The sequence below is a fragment of the Danaus plexippus genome, chromosome Z (assembly GCF_018135715.1).
Source record: "Danaus plexippus chromosome Z, MEX_DaPlex, whole genome shotgun sequence".
Classification (NCBI taxonomy): Eukaryota; Metazoa; Arthropoda; class Insecta; order Lepidoptera; family Nymphalidae; genus Danaus; species Danaus plexippus.
This window is the reverse complement of record NC_083559.1, coordinates 8,860,175-8,886,096: the sequence shown is the minus strand read 5'-3', so window position 1 is coordinate 8,886,096 and position 25,922 is coordinate 8,860,175. Positions and strand designations below refer to the sequence as shown.

Genomic DNA, 25,922 nt, shown 5'->3' with positions numbered 1-25,922 from the left:
CTCTAACTAAACTAAATTTAATTACCATAAAAATCGGTTAAACTCAAAAGATAGACATATACTGTTGTGGACGTTTTTTTAGATCATTTTAAGAGGAATAATGCTTTCATACCTATTTTTGCTATCTTAAACCGTTTTCGCAGCGCAAGCAACATAAGCCCTTAAAGATGAATAATTTTCCACGTTTTTTCCACATTTTCCATTGTTTCTTCGTTCCTATTAGTCGCCGCGTGATGTAATATAGCCTAAAGCCGTCTTCGATAAATTATCTATTCAACACCATAAGAATTTATCAATTTAATCAAGTAATTCCTGAGATTAGCGCTTTTACACAAACAAACAAATTCTTCAGCTTTATAATAGTGGTATAGATTTATCATTTATAATTTCTAAATAATGTTCTAAAACATATCTACTACTTTTTTGAGGTTTAAGAGGGGAAAAAAGCTCTCTGCAATCACCTGATTATAAGTGATTTAATGCTTCGACGTCCGCGCATAATGGTTAATTTTATTAAAAAAAAACATAATCTGAGTCTGTGTGTAATGTAACAAAGAGTTGCATTTACTAAATTTTGAAATGCATTTAGTAAACCAGCTGCTTTGTGTGTACACAAAACTTATGCCATTTTTTTGCTACCTAAGGGTGCCAGATGTGGAGGACCACACAGCCAATTGCCTGGACAAGACTTTTGCAGACAACAGATCCTGGCAAATAGACCATTGAAGTGTCATCCCCATTAGGAAGCTCTGAAAACTTTTTTTTCCTTCCGTCCTTCCCGCAATAGAGCTTTCTGGTCTCTAGCCAAAACGATAGCGACATATACCAGTCTTCACTACCTCCTCTGACTAAACCTGATAGCTTTTTAACTCATACGTAATAGGAGAAAGCAATACTGCTCTCTCTCTTTTAGCTCAAAATTCAAGTCTGGACAGCAATAATCGCACATCACCTCGCTTACCTGACTGTCTCCTAAATGACAGAGATCCGTATTACTAACAAACAGGTATTGAAAACTCTGCGTAGTCTTAACGTGTACAAAGCTGGTGGCCCGGATGGTATTTCAGCCATTGTGTTCAAGACACGTGCGTCTGAGTTGACTTCTGTTTTGACACGATTGTACCGTATCTCTTTAAGGACTGCCAAAGTGCTTAAGTCTTGGAAGATTGCCAATGTGGTTCCTGTGCCGAAGAAGGGTTCTGAGCAAATCCTGATAGTTATCGTCCGATTTCAAACATATTCATAATCTGTAAGATTATGGAACGTATATTAAGGGACGCCTCATGGCATACCTAGAAGACAATGATCTCCTCAGTGACCGACAAAATGGATTTAGCCGAAATCGGTTAACTGGGTATCTTCTGGAACACGGCACACAGTTATGGGGGAGAGTTCCAGAGAATAATGGTGAAGCTCTCGCAGTTTTACTCGACCTCTCGAAAGCTTTCGGCTCGGTCTGGCATGATAGCATTCTAGGTAAGCTTTCCACCTATAACGTATGGCCAGATCTAGTTACCTGGGTGGCTAACTGCCTGCCTGTGTTTCCTTCGAGCGAATTTGGGTGTCTTCAAGAAAACGTGAATAGGCTAATACTACGATAGTGCGTTCCCCAGTTACGACTTCATTTCCACCTTCCAACAGGTGGAATGTCATACAAGCACTATCCAGTCAACATTTAAAAAAATCTTTTGTGTCAGACCTCTCAATAGATGATATAATAAGTCGCTTTAATTGAGTAAATATTATTCATTATAAAAGCATGACTATTCGGAGCATACGAAGTCTGCTGTCCAGCTGATTAAGTATAAATAGCTTAAGTTTTCTCACAGTCGAGTCTAATTGTAATTAAAAACTAAATCTATAATCTATTTTTACTAGTAATCTTTTGATATTATAACGATAATGATTCAATCTCGTCTTCTAATGATCACGGTTGCTGAAAAGTAATCGATACTTCAAGTGAAATGAAAAATTAATAACACACGTAATATCCGACTAACAAACTTGTGTTTAATTTTTTTCTCCCATAAATCATACAAATTTTGTTAATATATTTGCTATGAATTTAATTTTTACTATAATAATATATAAATAATTTCAAATGTCTATTAGGAAAAAATATTATAGATTTTTATGTACCGCCGTAGTATATAACAATGGTTTTGTTAAATAATATTTATTTATTTATAGACATAAATACACACTTCAACAACATAAAATAACCTTATACCGTCAGGGTAATGTGAAAATAAATTGGATTTACCACCCAGAAATAAACTTAACTTAATTAGCAACTTTTAACTTGTTCTATGTTTTAAAAATAATAAGAATTAACGATACGTTACGAGAACGATAATGCATCCAACGACTATAACATTAATTTAATAATAAAATATGTTTATACAATTTTAGCTGTATGATATTTAAAAGTATTGGGTATGTTAAGAAAAATAGTCTTTTTTTATTATAAATAATGTTAAATTGAATGTATCTAATGAAAGGTATTATTAAGTAAGAAGAAAACGATTATACTAACCTCTGTATATGGACCTGTAAAAAATGTTAGTAAATATGAATAATTAAAATTAAGTAAGCTTTTATAAAACAACTATACAAGTAGAAATGCTGAAAAGATTACAAGGTTAAAACATGACTACTATATTTATGAAAAATTTTAAACATATAGAGAACAAAATGATCTTTTTTCCATATCATCACCTGAATCAACCTGGCGCCACCATTTTGGACTAGTAATAGTTGCGTTTAGTAATAATAATAATATTCTTTATTGTACACCCTTAAATTAACAACTATTAGAATTATAGTAGATAAAAATGTACAATTTTGGCGACGTTATCGCTAAAGAACGATCTTTTCCAGATAACCAACAAGGAAGAGTAAAATATACATATAAGGTGCTTGATGAGCGTAAACATAAAAGAAATCGTAAAAATAATACAAATTAAAAAAGTTAACAAGTAACCACTTAAATGCAAAAAATATAAATAATTCACCCTAGATTTGAAATTAAATAATCTAAAATAATATTAGCATATCATATATATAAAAAATAAGTTTAATTTTACACATTACATAGTAACATTGATTGAGGTAGTGAATCTTTACCAAATGCTTAAATGACTTTTCTGACTTCGGAACTTTAATATTTAAAGGAAGTTCATTTCAAAGTCGAATAGCAGTTACAGTAAATGAATTCGTGTTAAAGGGAGAACAGTGGGAGGGAACTTCTGGAGTGAAGTTTTGTTTAGAAGCGAAGAGAACGATTGTGAAAATCACGAAGAAACTCGTACCGTTCTTTTAAATAGTATGGAGTTGAAGGGTTGAAGAGTATATAGTAAAGAAGGGAGAGGATGTGAGTGTACCTATGGAAACGGATAGGAAGCAAGTTTATTTTTCTGCGAAAATCAAACATATGGTCATATTTCTGAAGTACATAATTAAACCTAAATCAAAGGTTTTGAAGGCGTTCTAGTTCCATTAATTGTTCTTCTTTAATGTCCGGGTAGCAACTGTCAGCGTAGTCTAAAATAGGAAAACGAAGAGATTAAGCTAAGGCAATTTTGGTAGAGATTGGAATAAAATTACGTAGTCTTCTTAAGGAACCCACAGACGCGTACATCCTCCTGCTCAACTCAGTTAGTTGCGGACCCCAAGACAGAGTTACATCAAAAACGACTCCAAGGGTATTTAATTTTTGTTAAAGGGAATAACAATGCCATCAATGGCTACGTGAGTTAGTACAATGTCCGACAACCTTGATATAAGTTTAGAGCTTCCAAGTAGAATTACTTGGGTCTTGCTGGGATCAATTTTAAGACCGAAAAAATTACTCCATTAAGAAATACGTTGCAGGTTTTCATTGACCAGATCAATGGTATTGGAAATATCAGTGAGATTTGATTGCTGATATTTCTGGATCGTCAGCATACAGGTGGAAGCAAGAAGTAATATTTGAGTAGACTATGTTTTGATAAACACTGAAAATAACAAGGGAAACAACACTCCACCTTGCGGTACACAAGCATTGACATAATTCCAGTCTGAATACATATTATTCAATCGAACGCATTGGCGGCGGCCATGCAAGTAGCTGTGAAACCAGCCAATGACTAACGGAGATATGTTGAGAGAATACAATATTGCAAGCAAAATATCGAAGAGCGTTTGATGAGAACCTTTAAATTTTCCCCCTATTTTAACGAATTCAAAATTTCTACGGTGATATAACAAAAAGATTTGCTTTTATTTAAAAGACTTTAAAATAAAGAAAGTAATTAATTAACTTTCATAATATGACTTCGCATAGAAGTAGGTATTATACAAAATCGATCCTATACATAAAATTCTATTTCTATAAATATGTTACTATTAAAATGATAGCCATGATGATTATAAAATAAAAAAAGAAGAGCCTCAATAATTGCTAAATCTTCCATCAATTCACTGTCACAAAATCAGTTCCATGGTTTTTTTTTTAATTTTTGAAGTCCTTCCGCAGGTCTTAATATTTATTCTAGAAATTCTGTTTAATTTCAAACAAAAAAAGTAAGACAAAGGCATGTCATTAAAAATGATTACTTTTTATATTTTTATACTTTATATATTAAAGAGTCCTTGTTAAAGAATTATTTTAGGTTATAATTGTAAATGAAACGAAAACAAAAATCGGCCGTTATAAATGGGTATTAAATTTATCGTAATTACAAAAAAAAAAAAACAATTTTTTGTATGATCTGCTTAACAAATAAAATAATGTCTTATTTAATCCTCTTAAATATAAATGGAATGATCAATGAGAAATAAGTTAATTATTATCCAGGTATTTTAAATCTCATTTGTTTATTTCTTTTAAACAATTATTGTGTCCTATAGAGTATGGAAGTTTTTATAATACGATGTTAACGAGGCGTAGCAGACATAGTTTGGTTTAACCTTTTTTTTCTAACTTGAAAGATTAAATAGTAAAAAGTATGCTCATAAAATTGCTCTATGTACAGATTTATGAAATATATATCAGTATAATATATATTTGGCTGAGCTGAACCAATCTCAGAGCTTTCGAGACGCCACAGCGTCGCCATACTGACACACACATTTATTTACAGAGGCAAATTAATAGCGCCATTCCGTACATGCACTGCTTCATCATACAATTCAGTAACTAATGATTGCTAATGCGCACTATTTAAGTCCTCACGGTTTTTGGGTACTTAGAGTATATTACACCGAAACGGTCGCAAATAATAAAAAGGGAAACAAGAAAGAAAAAGGGTTTCATTAAATTTATAAAATTGACTAGAGGTATATCATAGCTAATTAGTTTATAAGACAGGATAGTAGTTAGATATTATATATAAGTATCATTTGGATTGCGTGAAAAGTAATGTAGTATAAAAAGACCAAAATATGAATACTATTACTTGAACATAATGCTTATTTTGGGATAAAGTAATATATCCGCCTTAATAAAATTAATTAACGAAAAAAGCCGTAGCATAAATTGCAATGAATGAGCAATGGGCTTAAATTATTTTCTAAAATAAAAGTCTTACACTCACAATAATGTAAAGAAAATTGTTTAGCAAGGATAACTAATTATAAAAAAATAATGTTAAAGGAATACAATAATTATAATGCATACATTGTTGAATTATGTGTACATTCAAACCTTATACATAAGTAATATCAGCATATTATAGGAAGATTATTCACCTCTTTATATACATATGCATTTTTATGTTATAATTTTCCTTGCAGCTCTTGCATGCCTAGCATTGCAATTAGTAACAGAGCAAAGTAAAAGAAAATTTTATTTTAAATGCATAAAAATGATACTATTGAACTGAACTAAAAGCATTGTCCTACTATGTGTTCCGACCCATTCTGTTCATTTGTATAAACTTATCAATGTGGTATGGAGTTTTATATATTGTTTCATTCAACTTATTGGTCAAGTTTGCCAACGTTATGGGAAATTAATAGCTAAGTTTAAGTTACCATAGCCACCAAAACTTGCCCGTTGGCTTTATTATTACAGATTACAATTGAATATATCAGACTATTTATAAATTGTGAAAAAATTATTACAAATATACATTGTGGTACATACTATGTTTTATGTTCTTAATAAAATTAAAATGATGTTGTTTATAAGTAAAAAGTACATTTCATTTTTATAAAAAATAATTAAATAAAAACATTGAAAGATTACTTTAATTTCAACAATGCATGGAAGAATGGTAAATGGTGGAATATTTTAATGCAACACTTGATTAATGATGCTGATTAACTACAAAAAAATGCTTCTTCTAACAAATATACAACAAGTCAGAATAAAGAAATGAAGTATACATATAAATAATATAGCAAATTTTTCCGTTCTCCATTTTTCTGTCTCATTATTACTTGTATCAATTTCTGTCCGTTTTTTTAGCTCAACTTTATTTACATTTGTATTCGTTTAGGCTTTTATATATCTACGAATTTTAAATAAAAAAAAGTACAGATTTAGAGCAAGGGATACTTGTTTTCTCTTAAATTTTGCTGAATGTCATGCTGCTCAATGTATTTTCATCAGATGTTTATATTTTTTCATTTAAGTCTCTCATTAAATAAGTCCTATGGGAATTCAGTGAAAATTCGAAGGATTTCGTCACTACACACTAATCCCTTAAGAACCAACATTAAGAAAACAGATATACTTTTATCGCTAGCACTTTTTAGAAAGCTGGTGATTAAATTAAATTCAGGGACTTGAATAGGCTAAAACTTCTTTATTGTTTTGCATATTGAGACACAATTTAATTTTTACTAAATAATTTTCAAAATGCAATACTTAGTTATTCTGTCTGAATAACTCTATTGCCTTTATTTATTATAAAATAAAAATAATAGTATTCGTTGATATAATTTTTTCAATGATGCGATTTTTATAGAAATAACTTATCAATAAGAATTTAACCCCTTGTTACTCGACGTTTATTTTATTTACAGACCCCTATTTACAGCTCAAGACCGAACGGTATAGCGGCGTACTGTGGACGCCTTCTGCCCCATCTAGGAGACATAGGATTAAGAATAGAAAGAGAGAGAGAATAATATATTTTGATTTAAATATTTTCATATTTATTTCTGAAAAATATTGTATGGTAGTTTACTTTGCAATAAAATATTTAACTAAGATATAAAATTCGTGATTGCAATTTTAATCATTAAAATAACTACAATAAAGATATCAATAACACGGCAAGCAAAACGTTAAATTAAAGGTGAAAGCTACAACAGCCGCAAATTTTTTCATATCTGTTGATCATAATTTAAACGTCAAAACAAGCTGTTATCTTTTTAATTAAGAAACAAAACAAATGTAGGCCATCTCGTGACATTTGAATGGAGCCAAGGATTAAATAAAATAACAAGAGGCATTAAAGGCAGCTGTTGTCACGAACGTGAAAATAAGAAAACTTTAGCTCCATACGTTGCAATAAAATGTAGACACGCGAATGGATAGTCCCAACAAGGTTTTAAAAAGCTTTAATACTCTTAAGTGTTTATAATCAAGATATATACATAACTTTTATCTTTATATAACTCTGATTCCTTTGTTTCTTTCTATCATTTTTATGCGTGCAAAAATATTGTCTACTTAATTTTAGTGAATTATTAAAACACTACAATTATTTTTTCCGAAAAAAAATGTAAGCAATTTATTTTACGTACCAAGGTTATAAGTATTCCTTCCTTAATTTAAGACAAACTATGTAACATATTATAAACAAACTAATAGTAACACAAAAGTTGCTTAGTAATTAAAACCCTTATCTACATTCATTTGATTTTATGTACTCTATAAATCATATTTCATGCGTTTTAGATTGAAATCCTCTTTTGAACATGTAATATAAATTATCTTCTCCTGAATTATATGTTTCTGTATTGATTATTAGGTATGTATTTTGTCTAATTATTTAACGTAACATACTCGTAAACTTAAAAAAATAAGATCGTTCTAAATGTTATAAAAGTATATAACCATAGCTCAAACGAAGGTAGTTTTTTAATATTGATAACTTATACTAAACTATATTTTTAATATTTCATTGTGAATTTACTTATAAGGTTTAAACTAAAATTAACAAATCCTAAAACCATAAAACGCCACGCACCAAGTTGATGCTGCTTTCCATACACCAATAGTTAAGATATAATATTATTAATTTGATTAAGGATTAATAATAAACGTTTATTAAGAATTCATATAAAGTCATCCAATATATTTTAAAATTATATTATATTTTTTTATAACTAGATTGAATTTAAATTAAGCAAAATTTACAGACTATAAAAAATGAAAGATGGTAGTATTTATTAATAGCTTATTGCAACAAAACCTTAATAATCTGCTTTATATTATTATTATATTTATTCTAACAGGGCTGAATTGCAAAGTGAAACAATAGAAATAATATTTTGAATAAACTGGAGCCATGAAAATAAATAATATTTTCATAAATGTTGACTTCAAGATATAATCAGTCAGGCTAGAACCGCACTGTCACGGGAGATGAAGCGTCAGTCACACTGAATGGGGACATTTTAGGCGTGAATTGAAATGAGTGTTTTCCATTTAAATTCTGAAAAATCGTTGTGAGATTTGACGGAGTCTTTTGTAGTGTAAACTAAAAATTTTCGTCATGAGTATTTAAATCAAAAGTATCAAAAAATTACAAATTAGATATTTTTATCAAAGCATGTCTTATACTTACCCTTTTATTATTTGTTTTGGCACAATATTCATGATTGGAATAAAAATTACTTTCTATTTTTTTTATTCAATCACATAAAAAATATTTAGTTGCTGTCCTTAGACATGAAAGTCTAAGTAACTCGTAGTAAACAAACTATGATAAAAATACAAAATAATACATTTTTATTCTATCCTTGTATTGAAGCGCACATTAAGCGCTGATTAAGTCTGATTATATTGGAGATACCCGAGCAAAGCAATATTGGTTAGAAAATATTAATATAATTATCGAATATCTAACAGTACATTGATAATATCAATTAATAATAATAATTACTAACTACTACATACGTCTATTAATTCTGTAGTTTTCTATGTATAATAGTTTCAAATCAGTCACTGCCTTAAAAATAATAAATTTTATATTTTTCTATGACAGTTAACTAATAAAAACATTAGCTTTTGTTGTGCTTAGATTGTACAGAATTAAATATTATGACCACAGGACATCTATATACATATGATATTTTTGTTTTTGTGCATGAAGGTGAACTCTTGTAAAATACAGGGTGGGCCATTAGTTTATGCGAATTTTTAAAAATCATAGAAAAAAAAACTACAAGGCTTAAGAAAGATAATCTTTATTTATAATAATGTAAACAAATGGGAATTTTATTTTTTAAAAATAATATCACTGAGATGTGCACCATCCACCCGTACACACTCCTCGAATTGACCTTCGTATTCGTAAAAACTTGCTGACACATCGCTCGTGGGATAGCGGACACTTCCTCGCAAATGTTGTTCTTGAGCTGGGCAATTGTCATCGGTATATTGGCATAAACGCGGCTCTTGAGGTACCCCCAAAGAAAAAATCCAGGGCCGTGAGATCTGGGCTCCGAGGAGGCCACGGAATCTCCCCTCGACGCGATATCAGTTTTCCAGTAAACATTTCGTTTACTACTGCTAAGGACTCTTTGGATGTATGAGATTTCGCGCCGTCTTGTTGAAACCAGGTCCTGCTATTGTAAGCTTCAAAATTATATAGTTGTGGGAAGAAAAAGTTACGTAACATGTCTGTATAGCGATCAGAATTTACTGTTACGGTTTGGCCTCGCTTATTTTCGAAGAAATGGGGTCCGATGATTCCTTCATGGCTGCCCAAACCATCACTTTAAGTGAATGCAATGGTCTTTGATGTTTTAATTTGGGATGTTCTGAGGTCCAATACCGATAATTTTGCTTATTCAAATATCCAGTTAAATGAAAATGAGCTTCATGAGAGAAGAGAATATTGTTCAAACTTTGAAAACGCTGTAACATTCTTTCGGTAAAATCACGGCGAAGATGGTGGTCTTTTGGTCTTTTGGTTTTCTTGGAAATTTAAGATCTTTTGGCAAAATTCGCCTCAATGATGTTCTTAATATAGTGAGCTCAGTTGATCTCTTTCGGGTTGATAACTGGGGATCGCGGGGTACGGACGTCGAGACTTCGCTTACAATTTCTTCCGTTCTTATTGACCTTGGACGCCCCGAAGGTTTTTTATTCAGTGTCTTACCCGTAGACTCAAACTTTTTGACCCACGATCTGATAACACTTTCACTAGGACATTGATTTAAATCATGTAAACTAAACTCAGTGCGAAATATTACACGAATCGCTATTTTTGTAATAAGCCTTTACGTAGAACGCACGCTGCTCACCGGTGAAACGCTCCATAGCGACAAAATTTCCGAGAACCTAACTACCTAACCCCACTACCCGCGCCCCGCTACCGCGTCCCTCTCACGATCAGTTTTATTTTGAAATTCGCATGCCTCTCTATTAGAATCGAAACGGTTTTACAATATGTTCTATGATTTCAATAGTTTCAATTTTATTAACAGATTGTCGTTGATATGAAGAGAATCTTTCAAATTTTTGGAACATAATATATTAATTCGTAATATCATAATATGAAAAACAATAATCGTTGTTTTTACTTAGTTTCTATTTATAATAAAAGTATAGAGACTATAGTGTATATAATGATTACAATGACTGTTCGAGATATGCTTTTAAATTGTTTGTGTGGTTCCAATTCTCATTCAGATTAACAACTGGCTTTCCGATAATGCTGAAACACATAAATATCCCTAAAAAACATTAAACACGTGTGTTCAAAAAACATTCATTTTATTATTCTATGGAAACTATTAAACTTTGACTATGCTGTGACAAGCAACTTAAGTGTTTAATAATTGCTTAACGTTTAAAATCTTCATATCTGTAATTATAGTATGATCCTACTTAGAGTCGAAACCTCTTAGCATTCAATGGATTCACCGTACGGGTGCCAGGTCCATCGCGTTGCAGGGAGAGGAGCTTCAACAGTACCTGGGACTTGCGGCCCAGGTTTAGGTTTAAGGGGGCCCTAACTAACGCACGTTAAACGCGCACCTCCACTGTCCAAGCTCCTTTCTCTACCTAAGCAAATTTGAAAAGAACCTACTAGGGCTGCCTTCGAAGTACGTTCCAAGAATGAATTGATGTGAGTTCTGGACAGGCCCAAGTCTTTTAGTAGGCTATAGAGAGATTTAGCCGTTATACCTCTCACTCCCACTTCTATCGCGTATAAATCCACGACGAACCGAGTGAGTTCGTTAGTGAGCTCGTAATATTTGTCGACCTTGATGGTATGGTCTTTGGGGATGTTGGTTTCAGAAAGAACCGTAAGCTCTATCATCACAACGCGCTTTAAAATTCGCGAATACATAAATATTAATATAAATAATGCGTAATTGCTATGAAATAGGAAATACTGCTAATTATTACAAGTGCGATGCCGATAGTACAATGTTTATTAAAAATTTAAATCAATTAAGAACTACCATTACTAAGTTGTCAGCAGTTCAGAAAACAGTAAATATCGAAAACAATAATGTTTTGTTTTGGTATCAAAACAATAAAATCAAATTTTTCCATATCCAGGCCAAACTATAAATTTTATATAGTAAACGTATGTTCAATAAATAATAAATAGTGAACGTCCGTCGCACTCTAGTCATATTCATATCCAGTGGTCAGCCAAACTTTTATCAATAAATTATTCTGAACACAAATCATTTTAACTTCTTTATCACAAGTTAATGCGTTTATAAGTATATAAAATTTAAAAGTTTTATTTAAGATGTATGTTAAAAAGATTTGTTGTATTTACAATTATTTTTTAAAATCCTAGTGCGATACACTGAAGTACTAAAAATTTACCTACTTTAAAAGCACGTAAGATAATTTAAAAAGTTTTTAATAATGTTTAATGTTTGTAGTTGTTAAGATTTTTGTGTTTCTTGATGTGTCCCCTCGTTTTATTTCATACTTTTTTTTGTAATAATGGGAGATTTGTTTACAAAATGAAAAAAAGAGTATAAATTTATTAAAAAGCTTTTTATTTACAGGCGTAGTTTTCGAACAACACTCCGAAGAGATTCAAGAAGCTTTCAAGTTTGCGATGGTCCAATTGAACACTTTGAACAAAACACGGCTTGATTTTCAACTATTCGTCGATGTTATTAATACGGCGGATGCATTTAAGTTATCCCGACTCAGTGAGTATAATAAAATTTAATCATCTGTATATATAAAAATGTTAAGTTAGTTTGTGTATGCTTCAAAAACTCAAAATGTTCTGCACCGAATCAACTGAAGTTTTCACATGATATACAACACGCTTCAAGGATGGTTTTTATCTATTTTTCACGATACGATATTTATACTAAAATAGCCTTAAGTGAGCCATCTGCCCAAAGCGCGGGGAACAAACTCTGCAACGGCACACCACTTGCAGTTTAAAAAATTAATGAATAGCTTTCACTAAAGCAACGATTTTAAGGGGGCACTTCAAAGGCGAAAATGTCCTCATTCCTCGAATTCCCATGATTCTGACCAATACATCATTTCCATTTAAAAGATTGCAATTCTCAATTCAATTTTCGTTGGCAGTCACAATTAACAAAGCTCAAGGTCAATCTTTAGAAAAATGTGGTTCTATTTTCACATGGACAATTGTATGTTTCATATTCCCGTGTTAGAAAACCAGATAGCCCCTATATCAACACAAACAATGGGAAACCAAAAAATATTGTACACCATCAACTATTGAAAAATTAAACATCAATAAAACTTGCTATTCATTTCCACAGCGAAGTGTTCCATGGCTCAGCTAGTATACATATATTTTGATGTAAAATGTTTTTATCAGAATAAGATACTTCAAGCTGTTATATATTGGTTTATAAGCCCTTATATCGATTCAAAATCAAAAAAAAGTTAATACACTTGCGTATCAACAAAAAGAAAATAAATTGAAGAACCACCGACATTTTCACAGTCAGAAAATAAAAATCATCACCTTGGTGTGAATGATATCAACACTAAGGGGCCCTAACGACCAGTCGTAGAGTTATATAAGAAAAGAAGATTTAAAAAAAAAGAAAGCCTAATACACCATTACTTAAGCAAAAGAAAACAATAAGAACGCGACCATTGAAAGGAGAAGGTTTTACTATAGTGAAATACCTAAATTATTAATCTAAATGAACGGTCGTATAGACTTAGAGGGAAGAAGTTCGTACTCAGACATCAAAGCAGTAAACGTAATAATCAAAATGGTTATATTGTCATAAAAATTTCATCATTCTAATCAAAACTCAAAGTATTTTGAAACTAAATTATCTTAATTTGTTACATACTCAATAACATCCTTCGTTTCTTTGCCTAAAGATCTTTTTTTTGTAATTTCTAGATAAACCTTCGTTCTGGTTTATTACATTTAGGACTTTTATAGAATAAAAAAATCAAAGTGGTTCAAAAATTTTTGTGTCTAAGATGTACCTCTCAGTTAAATTGTTTTGATCTGTATTCCGACGTCAAAATGTAAATCAAGTGTAGACCACATCCTCAACCAGTTTTATATTCAACTTCAAAAGGGCTTTTTTTTAAAATAGATAGCGAAAAAATTTCTCAGCATTTCATAGAATCACCGTGCGGGTGCTGGGTCCACCGTATTGCAGGAAGAGGAGCTTTAGGTGGCAGGCTGCCTTCGAAGTACGTTCCAAGAATAAATTGACATTAGTTCTGGAAAGGTCCAAGTCTTTCAGTAGGTTGTAGAGAGATGTAGCCGTTATAGCACTCGCTCCCACTTCTACCATGTACAAATCCACAATGAATCTATTTCTAGTGAGTTAGTTAGTGAGCTCGTAATACTTGTTGACCTTGATGGCATGGTCTTTGAGTATGTTGGTTTCCCAAGGAACTGTAAGCTCTGTTCCCACAACGCGCTTTAAAATTCGCGAATACAGAAATACATATATCTGATCTGGACGCCGGCGCACAAATATCCTCTGGGATTTTATATTGTTTCTCATACTTTTCCTTCATTATAGTCCGATCCGGAGCTCCTTTAAGGCTAAAGTAAGGCTTAAAGTTTGATTTTATAGCCTTTTTTTGACTTCTCTCACCAAACTTATTAACGCTCGTTTGTGGTTATTTCTTTTACTTAATGTATTTGTTGGTAAATTAGATAAATTGGTTTTATATGAGATCCTATCAAGGATTATTTAGATATGAAAAAAATATATATTTCTATGACAAATCCTTCCATCACCTTTGAAATGATGAAGGTTAATGTGATAATCTTGTAAATGATATTTTTTGTTTGGTCACCCTTCTTTAAGATAAAGTGAGCATTGAATACCTTTGAAAAAACAGAAAAGTGCCTTTGAAATAATAAAATATAAAAAAAAACTTTATAAATACTTTTAAAAAAAGTAATAATCAAAATCTTAGTTTATTTTCGTAAAAAAAAAGTTTTACAATATTTTGATGAACAGTGATCTTGAAGATTATATCATCGACAGTGCTTACCATTCTGATTCATAAAAATAGTCAGATAGAAAGATGACAAGCTATATGCATCGTAGTGAACATTTTTAAAAAATCTTATAAAATAATTGTACAAGAAACACTGGTACATCCAAGGTAGAAAAAAAGTTTACCCCTTAGAACGTCTTTTTTTCCCTAACCTAGAAGTCCAAAGAAGTTTTTTGAATAACCTCGGATATACCGACTAGCTCAAGTAGCTCTTGCTCTATTGTTTTAACCCTTGTTCGTATATATTCATGAGAGTTACCTAATTCCCCCAAATAGAAAATTATTATAAAAGTAATATAAACAAATTATCGAAAACCTGCTTTTTATAATAAAAACTACTAATAAAAAAAAGCAAATAGCTGGTCCCAGATATTCAGCAGCTAATTAAAAAAAAATGCATTTATTGGCTTATAACAAATCCAAAATGTGGATTTTAAAGAATACTTCGGAAGTTTTTTTTTTCGTTTTAATGGAAAAAAAATCTAGCTCAAGACGGTTGAAAGTTTTAATTAAATCTGTTATTATGATTCAGAATAAATAAAAACAAATTGATATTTCATACTAAACCGATTACAAAAACTTTAATAAAATTTTGAAACTAAAGTTTTTCTCATAAATACCTAGTAATGTGAGACAAGTGGAAAATTCCATGTGTTTCAGCCTAAATTGAATGGAATAGCGCACATCTACCTACAGCGCACACTTGCCTTACATGACTTAATCAATCAACTTTGTTATATCGACCACCTCACTCTTTTTTAAGTTAAATTATAATAATATATGTAATTTATCATTCTATATTTAATTTGAATTATTCAAATAATTATTTTCTAATTTGTTTATTTGGCATTTTATAAAAGTTTGTTGTTTTAGTTTTTTTCAACTATTATTTATTCCTTAACTAAAGAAAAAAAGTTCTATTTTATCGATGCGATTAAAATGCCTATGATTTATTCAAATTTGTTCTATATATATGGAGAGAGGAAATACAATATACCCACTCAAACCGTAATATTTACAATAAAAGAAAGTAGCTGTTTCAAGAAAGACAATCTTCACAAAAATAAACCAAAGTTTCACTCCTTTTAGAGAAAAAGAAACATCTTGTACAATTATTTAAGACGGCTTTGGTAATACTCGCAACAAAGAAGTTTGGCTGTTTCTTAACAAGACTGTGGCAAATAGTTGCCAACAACTTGGGCATTGGGGTCAGATGACAGCTGCTGCTTAATCTAAGACCAAAGATAATATTTTATCAAAGCTACGGCCAAGTATAATCTGATTGATAAATTTAACGTTTCAATAAAATATTCTAATGTTATTGATTTGATGTAAGAAACAATTAAATATTAACGAATTACCATTCATGTTAGTTTGAATACACAGTTACCATGAACTTTATTAGGTACTGCTTGCTTTTGCTACATAATATAATGTATAAAATTTTCTAATAGAGATATCTTAAATATTAAGCAAGGTGTGGGTTATCATATATCTTTAAAGTATAACGTAATCAAATACATTTTAATTTTTTGGCATTTAAAAACATAATTGTTGTGGTTTACCAAAAACAAATTGTTCATAAATATAAACATAATCTTCTACTACTTTTATATTGTTATATTGACTATTAAATATGTCTTAAATATTACAATGTTTTGTTTACAAAGACGTTCTGACCAATTTATTAAACTTTATAATATAATAATCATTATCACGTAGCAACGCAAAGAATTTCATAACTGCGTCAAAGCATACCAATAACCATAATTCATCTACGTCTTCAGTGAATAGCTTGTAATTAATACTGCTATAATTATTGTGGAAAGCCATTATTCGTGGACACTGAAATTCGGTATAATATCTCAGAAAATATATAAGTGGAAGCTCTCTTAATCATTCAAATAATTTTTTTTAAGGTATTCAAAATGATTTTAAATTTGAACTATTTTCTATTGGACGATATTTTAAATATGCATTGTTTTAAATATTACCATAGTTTCTTATAACACATATAAAATACGGATAAAGTGAGTACAATTTTACAATGTGTGGTCACCAATACCTTACATAAATAACAAACAATATCAAGAGTCTAAAATATTCAGTTATAATAAAACACAAAAACTGTTCAATTATTTTTAGGGTACATTGATCTCGTGTACAGCCCTTATCAACAAGATTTTTTAACAAACTATAGGATTTAGAGTCAACAGAAACCATTAAATATTTCTTAGATTATGTTTGTATATTGCAATTGTTTTATGAGTAATAAATTAAAATATTTCTGATAATCTTCAATAAAAGTGTGACTTCTCTATTTTTCTAATAATAATAATTCAAATCTGCTGATAAAATCTGCATAACATTATAAGTAACACTAATATAACCAAAACTGTTTTAAATTAATTTTCAATTAAACGTTTCAAAGTTAGAAACTATATTACAGATTTTCTTTTTTTTTATTTCACCCTAAACCGAAAATTTATTTTAGGTGGAAAAAACTGTTAATACGTCAATGGATTATTTCATGTACATTATCCTGTAAATTATAAAGAAGAGAAAAGTAATATTATAATAATAATGGTATAATATGTCCCATTCTCTAAAATAAATATAAACTTGTTAGTTTGCCTTCGAGACATTTCTCGCAATATCATTCAGAGATTTTCATTTACCTCTTAAGTCCATAGTGTCTTCCTAATAAAGATTTAGATAAAGCTTCACAAGTTGCCGAATATATTACGTTAGGGCAACCATTCTAACTTACTTGCTTCCTGTTACCCAGTGTTTCTTACTTTCTTGCTTTTTCTTATAGTATTAAATATAAGCTAAAGGTAAAAACACTTTGAAAATAGCTGAAATAAGCTAACAAAATATAATATTTTACCTGTAAAAGTAGCAATTTATAGCTTGACTAAACAGACAATCGTAAGTATAAAAACAACAATATGATTTTCTTTAAAACAGTTGCATTTATTTTGAAGTAGTATTGATTTCAGTTGCAATATAATCCTTAAATTGGTCTCATGCATACCTGTACGCAATAAACTAAATAGATAATATCACATAGACCTAAACTAAGTACTTGCTTCAACTAGTAGGTTATGTTTGAACAAGCTGAGATACCGAAACCAAGTAATTATCCGACTACGAATCAATGTTATTAAATAAATATGTTGTTTGATGTTGGGCAAAATTTTTACCTTGTTGTTATTGCATCATAACTATAAAATAAAATATTATTAAAAATATAATATTTAATTATTACGACATCATGAAATCTCATTATTAATAAAAACAAATTCAATTAGGTTGCAATTTTCTAACACAAAATTTATCTCAATTTGACACATCATAAATAAAAAAATATTCCATTATTACAGAAATGCTAAAAATTTCATTTTATGAATACAATACCAGTCCTTAAAACAATTCCAGTTAATTGATTCTGACAGCTGTTGACGTTGTGTAAAAACAATTCTAGTTATAAAATATTATAGGTTTGCTGTTGTCTATTTGAGGTATTAATAATCCTTTTAAATCACAGAACCTTTTGGATAAAACCTGAAACTAATCAATAATTTTGATAAAAACATTTCAGTAGGCCATTGACGCCAGTTAAAAATTTTACGTTTCAATGGCTTGGACTTCACAAAGTGAATTAGACAGAAAATACTTGTTTTTTGATTTATGTTTAAGACAACGCCTCATGGAAAAAATCTTTCTAGTCAATATGGATGTTTGTTAAAAGATATCTACAAAAAAAATTCTGCCCAATGACTTTAATGGATGTGAGGTTATTTCGATGATATAATAGAAGAAAATAATAAAAACACGTTTAATATCTTTTAATCATAACAATTTATTATTTTGCAGGTAAAATTCAAGACTTTGTATCAATCCTAGCTTAGCTGTCAAATCCCTTAAATTCGGTAGAATTTTAAAACAAATTTTTACATTCATATTATTAACAGAAAGTATCTTGTTAATACTTCTTGTCGTTATAAGGGATTACGGATTTTTTTTAAATCACAGAAATATAGGAAATGTTAAGTTATCTGTGTCTGCAAAACTTTATCTAAAAGACGCGCTTTGAGAGCAGAACTTAAAAAGATAAAAACCTTCCTGAGTTGACATGGTTTGGGCGTTTTAACTTTTTATATCCAACATAAGCGTGAAAATTCAATGGATATCTGTGCAAAAAATCTCCAAGAAGGAAGTGGTATAAAAATTCGCGAAGGCGTCATTAGCCACAGACGTGTTTTGATCAGGAAGCGACCATTCGACTTTTATCGTGAACTCGCCATTTCAAATGAGAAACCGTGGTAAATTTCACAAACTACAGTTTTATTTACAAAACTAATAAAAAAGATTGTCAGATCTAAACTTAATCATAATTTAATTTATATACCCAGTATTTCATTAAAAAAAAATTTATAATATACAATATTTATAATTTAATACCTAATATCGTTTGGCAATATGTCACAATTTTCAGACTAAAACATTATTAATATAAATAATATTTTATAATTTAACGAATTCAGTCAATCGAGAAACATTTTACATTTCAAATACTAATAATAAAAGTCTAACATTACAATGCTAATAACGCGGTAGATTTTTGAAGGCCACCGAATAGATTACCGCGTCTGTGAATACGACGAATTCGCAGAATAATTCAGTTGATTAGAATACCGTGAAACCCTTTGCGAATTCAACAATAGATGTGAATATAACTGTTAACTTAAATCATTGATAGACGTGGTGTAATAAATAACGATTTTCCCAGAGTTACATTGCAACCTATATTTTTATCAGAAACTTAACAAGAAGTAGAAGTAATTTTTTTACACTGTTTACAAATACCTGACAGTAACTACTAATTGTATAGATTTCTAATAAAATAAAGCAATTTAGCAATGTAAAAGTATGTCAAAAATGTTTATTATTACTACTTTCATCTCGTCTGCTCGTGATCACGGATATTGTAAAGAAATCGAAACGGGGGGATTATGTGCAATAAACTTTGTTTCATTATTTATCATTTTATATCAAATAGTAAATCTGTTCTTATTATGTCTCTCCCTCTATCTCATAAGCAAAGCTAAAACGATACCCTTATTTGAAAAGAGTGTCTTTAAGAGGTTTCAGCTTTGTTATAAATTCAAATTTATTACAAGCCCATAAGCCGAAATTAAATACTTTTTATAAATTTCAATAAAAACTGATTCTATTAAATATGTTTATCTGTATGTCAATCAAGAAAAGGTGATTTTACCTCCAAACTTATTTTTTCATTACTTATCATTCATTCATTTATCTACAATCCACTAAGTTCACATAAAAGCAGTTTCATTTATTTTGTGACTCCTAAGCACGTTGTTTATAAGTCCGGCCAGTCAGAATTAAGTTATTTATGTAAAATTTTACACTCTAACATTTTAGTATGTAAAATTTTTACATGTTATAAATATGAAGTTTCTTTTCATCGACTCATAAAAAAAAATAATTGAAGTATATATGTTTGTGAACAAATAGGGTATAAAGATATAAGATTTTGTATAACAAGGTAAGGTTTCAAGGCTAAATTTAAAAACTGGAGAAATAATAATTTGGAAGAAATGAAAATATTCTTACCAAAACCATACGGCACTCTTCATCGACTAAAATATCTTCCTGTCACAATGAAATTTTAAAGCTTTTGTATAAAATAGTTATTAAATCAACACCTCTTAAAGTTAAGTGAATGCCATTTTAAATAGAAAATCATTTTTAGAGAAATAAAATTTCTCAATTTGACAAATCGCTCTATATCTATAATACAGATATTTTGATGGAAAGACTTAGTCTTTGACTCTCGGAATTCTAAACGGTTTACTGTATATAATCGTAGCATCACCTTTTCACCCTCATAGTTCTCGTTCTCATATTACTTATTGAGGATAACATTAATAGATTTTATATAAAAGAAGATAATAATCTCATTTTTGGGTTTACTATAACCATACCAAATTTCATTCGATTAGTTGGGTCGTTAAGTTAAATGTAGAACAGTTTGATCAAATCGTGACATTTTTCTTCTTAAAATTTATATACCTCACATAAATTTGAAACGAATTTTCGGGTTTGAAAAATTAAATGCGAAATTAATACGTAATATAATCAAATTCAACTTATAAATAATTCCATTAGATACCGATTTACACTTTGATGCCAATTTCTCATCTACAAGAATACACCTATTTTTGAAAAATAAATACGTAAACAAAAAATGTTACTGTCGGTAACTCTAACCGAAAAGTTTTTTATAATATACATATCCTATGACTTTTCGACCTAGTTTCACCAAGCTCTGTTTGTTAAATCTAAACGAGACATTTACTAACGAACCTTCAAAAATATAATTGTCTATCAAAATATTTACGTCCCACGATGAGCAATTAAAAAGGCATTATTTAATGACGAACAAATTGAAGTTGATTTGACACACAAAAAGCTTTCTTTTCAGTTTACTAGATGTAACCTGTCAAAGTTGTGTTGTCAATTTATTGGCATAAATTGTGTTCAGGTTACAAGTGATGGAAAGAGTACCTAATTTGCAATGTCATAGGAAAGCCGGGGGCAAAATTTTTCATCATATGAAAAGGAATTTTTATTCACTTTATTAATAAATACAATTAAATAGTTGAAAATGATAAAACAGATGCTGTTACTATGGCTACAAAAAATAAGGGGTGGAATTGGACATTTCAGTTTTGAAAAAACAATCCGTCAGCCATTTGACGGACCTCTCGAGCAGGAGTTAATATTAATGTCTTGTTAAGACATTCAAACAGACATTAGTGCGTGGTGGGACCATCGATACATCTAACAGTCCATCAAACGCCCTAACAAGCCGTTATTTTATTTAAAATTGATTGGTGAAACTGGGCCTTAAATAAAATTAATTTTATTTGTACACCCTCAATGTTTTGCCTATTGCAAACCAGATAATCACTTTCATCAGTAAAATTTTGATGTCCTTGATTTCCTTCTTCCAATTTAGGTACCACAAATTAAATTAAATCAGAAATTATAACAACGTATGCTACATAGAAAAGATGTAGCTTTCTAAAGGTTTAATAGTAGACAGAGTAATTTCAGTTAAATCGTAACAAACAATAAAAAGAGAAATAATACAATAACATTGCATATGTCTTACCAGCGTAATGTAAAACGTGCTTAAGCAGAACCTTATATAAGTCATAAAATCAACATATAATATTTTGTAATTTTTGTACGGTGTATTTGGCAAGTTGCCCGATTCAATTTAATCTTTGTACCGCAGCTTGTGGTCAATTTTCTACCCTTTTCGAATTTCATACTCACGACTGTTGAGTTCTCATGGAATGAACCCATATACTTATAGCAACATCACGATATTAGACGCAAAATTCTCGGCTACTTTTCGTATAATCAAATGGTTTTGTTCTTGCTATTTTCTTTGAAAGTGTTTTGAAACAATGTATATGATATATATCTTTTAATTAAATTTAAACTAATATAAATTTTAGTGTTATGAGATTTTTTTTGCTCTTATAACACGAGGAAGGAACATGAAAATCCACGTCAATCATTACTTAGTAACTTCATGTAAATTGCAACATGATATAAATATATGTTTACAGATATCTAAAGGACTTAGGCCATAAGCTACTTTACACATTGTACTTAATAACTTATATGAATAATGTTCTCCTTCACAAAGTATCGAACAGTCTCAACAATTTTGCTAAGTTACTGTATTAATAACTGATCACCAAAAACCTTATTAACAAAAAGTTGTAGTTGCGTTCTGTCACGTCATTCTCCTAGCTGTTTACCCAAACTTAACGGCATGCATGCCAAGAACGTGTAACAAATACTTATTTGTGATGCAAACTTTACCAAGCACAATCTAAATCTTCACAAAGTACGCAATAATTTGCCAACTCCAAAGTATATAAGTTGCTTATAATGCATATCAGATGTTGGTGTTTAACAAATAAGTGCTGACACCGGTAGTTAATTCCTATTATTATTGTGTAACGATTTTAATTCTATAAAAATAAAATATGTTATAATAATTATTGTTTTCAGATTGAAATTTTTTTATACTTCAAACTTATGTATTCTCTTTCATAATTTTTTAAAGTTACATATTAATAAAAATATTTCTGATAAAAAGCGCAAGATATTAACACTTCATATACCTAGACCTTTAACAAGGGTCTGGGTCAGACAGCTCCGAAATACCAATGATAAACGAACACAAGAGCTGGTCTTAATGAAGTTTCGGCATCGTCTCGAAGTTTAAAGCACGGCTCCCTGACTTACAGCTATGTTCATTCTAGTCTTTACTACAAGTAAAGATTTTATTTATATCATAACAGCTTCGGAACAAAACTTTAAATTAAATAAATTATTTGATTACTAAAATTTTAGATTTAGCTTCTAATCCTGCTAATCCTTTAAAACTTTAACGAAAGAGGAAACGTTATCATAATTTCTTGTGTCTAATTTAATCAATAGAATACATAGTAATATAACAGTAAGTTAAATCAAATTAATTGTTAAGGTGTAGAAAAACACTATTAAACTTATTAATGAAATATTTATAGAACGATATTATTGTCCAAAAAATAAATAATATGTGTATATAATGACAACAGTTTATTCTGGAACTAAACGTTTCAAATCTATAGCTCTAAGTGGTCTGTTATATGAAATAAAATGTATTAATGAATTACAATTTATTATTTCTTGAAGTGACAACCCGATTACAATATATAATTTTATTTATTTGTTGACATATCGACATGTGTTTTATCGATACCTTGTGTTTTAGGTCATTGAAAGATCAATATACAGAATGATTAACTTAGAAATTGCTCAAGTTACAAAATCCATTGAACCTAAAATAATTTTTAAATTGTTTTAAAGATTTCTTTCCAACTATTTCAAACCTAATTAACTTAACTGTAGTCAAACATTTTTTCTGATAACGGTCGTTTTTTACACAATTCTTTTCGTAGAACGTTATGGTATATTCCAGAAATTATATTATTGCAAACTAACAAAAACAGATATTAATTTTTAAATACAATCACTTACGTTGTTCTGACGATTTTTGAAACAAATCTTTCTTAATTTTTTAAAATATTATTTGATATTTCACCTATTGTGTAAACTTCTTATTTATGACAAACCTAGAGAAGTTTCGTCTCCTATGCTCATTAAAATGTTAAGACAATAGTCTCACCTATATTAGAAACCTGATAGGAAATTCTCAATGAAAAAGCGAAAACACGGCGCTATGTATAGAAGGAAGATATTTGGGTCACAGGGAATTTCTTCGATATAAAGCGTTGGAAGGATCGTGTTGCTATGTTATCTTACCTTGGTAGGTAAAGGCTACTTATTTTTTATGTTGTGGAAAATTAAAATAAAAAAGCTGGTATACTATATTTGTTTTGGACTAGTAGATTTTGACTGTATTATGAGATTATTTTTAGAAAAAGAAAAATAAAGAAAATTATGCTAACTTTTTGGTCATATCAATTGGTTTATCATCATAATCTTGCATGTATAATGTCAAGAATATATATCCTAACATTCTATACAAGGCTAATACCGCAGCGTATAAATTCTGCATATACCAAATTACTATCCAATTAGACAGCAAATGTTGATCCACGATAAACAAAACCACTAAGTACAGATCATTGGCCACAGCCCCACATATACACTAACGTACATATGTAATGAACGTTGCATTGGATTGAAATCTTTTATGGCTTCTTCCTCTATTGCATGCACGTCATGCTAAGACAGTTTTAATTATAAATCATTTAAACCGTTAATTTATTTTTTGAATACCTTTCCGGTTTATTAAATTATATATTATAAAATTCATAAAATACTAGTGCTCGTATGCTTCTTAATCGAATAGTTAAAGTGCATAATTTTTTTTTATTTAAGGGTAAGTATTTTTGTGTTTTAATATTAATACCATCGTTCCGAACTATAGTTATTCGTACTTCTTTCTATGGTAAATTTAGTTCTCATTGCGATGGAACGTCTGTAGAGTATGAGAATTTTACTTTATGTACAAATACTGTAGACACTAGTATCTGGAAGTCTAATTTCTGTTCACGTTCTCATTTTAGCAGAACATACATCGAGCGTCTAGTTAAGGATCTCTGTAGTTTAATACGCAATACAAAGAATAATATATCTAAACTTTGCATATAAATATTATTAAAAGTGACTGTTTGTTTTAATTTAGATAAATTGTCTAAAATAAGACAATGAAAAGAAATATAATGAAATTATAAATAAAAGAAAAATCGTTCATACATTATTACTTAACCAGAACTTACACTTAGCATAGATGTAGTCGCTTGTATGAATTTACAATCAGTCTACATAACTATTATCTGAGGTAATACGTGGAACTATACTACACTTCCGTATATAATTTCTATTAGTATCCTGAAATGGATGACTTTTCTAAAATTTTTAGTAGCTTTATTGATGTATTATACAAATTATTGATGTCTTATACAGATTAATCATTGTCTTATACAAATTTTCAAACAACTATAAACACAGACTGTTAATTTGGTTTAACAGTATGTTTTAGTAGTATAATTTTATTTATGCATAATATATGTTTAAGGAGACACAAAAAGTAAACAAAACTAATGTTATTTACTTTAGTGTCAAATCAAACAGGTAACATGAATTCCTTGTGCATAAACCCTTTCTCATATTCCAAATAAGTTTCGAGTATTGAAATAACTTCGTAAATAAGAAATGCGAACAAGCGGAAAAAATACGAAACTTCGCATATATTATATAATATGGAGAAAAATCCGATAGCTAGGTCTTAAAAGCAAGTCAACATGTATTTATGTAATTAATGTTTATTCATTTCAATAAAAGAAATACTTCGAAAGGAGATTCTAAATATGTTTAATAGATTTCTTTCAAGTATGAAATGAAATAATAACTTTAATAAGATAAGAAATATCGAACGGTTTTTTGAAATAGCAACGCGAAGAAAGTATTAAATGAAAATCTTACAGTGACAACCTTCATTCTTAAATAATTTTTCTTTTTTTTTACTGAATCTATAAGCTTACGCTCACAATTTTTTAGGTTTTATCGTTATTTTTTTAAATTCATTGATATGATTTGGATAAGCACCTACATTAAG

General features: G+C 29.7%; 1 protein-coding gene across 1 annotated transcript in view; it reads left to right on the top strand.

Moving 5' to 3' along the window:
• The first annotated feature begins 1,283 nt into the window (after positions 1–1,283).
• Positions 1,284–25,922, top strand: part of LOC116777982 (glutamate receptor 1-like) — a 58,188-nt gene continuing 33,549 nt past the window's right edge. Inside the window, exons 1-2 of the mRNA XM_061526502.1 lie at positions 1,284–1,476; positions 12,205–12,354. Of these exons, the coding sequence (XP_061382486.1) occupies positions 1,284–1,476; positions 12,205–12,354 (343 nt within the window). The remainder of the gene's footprint in view (positions 1,477–12,204; positions 12,355–25,922) is intronic.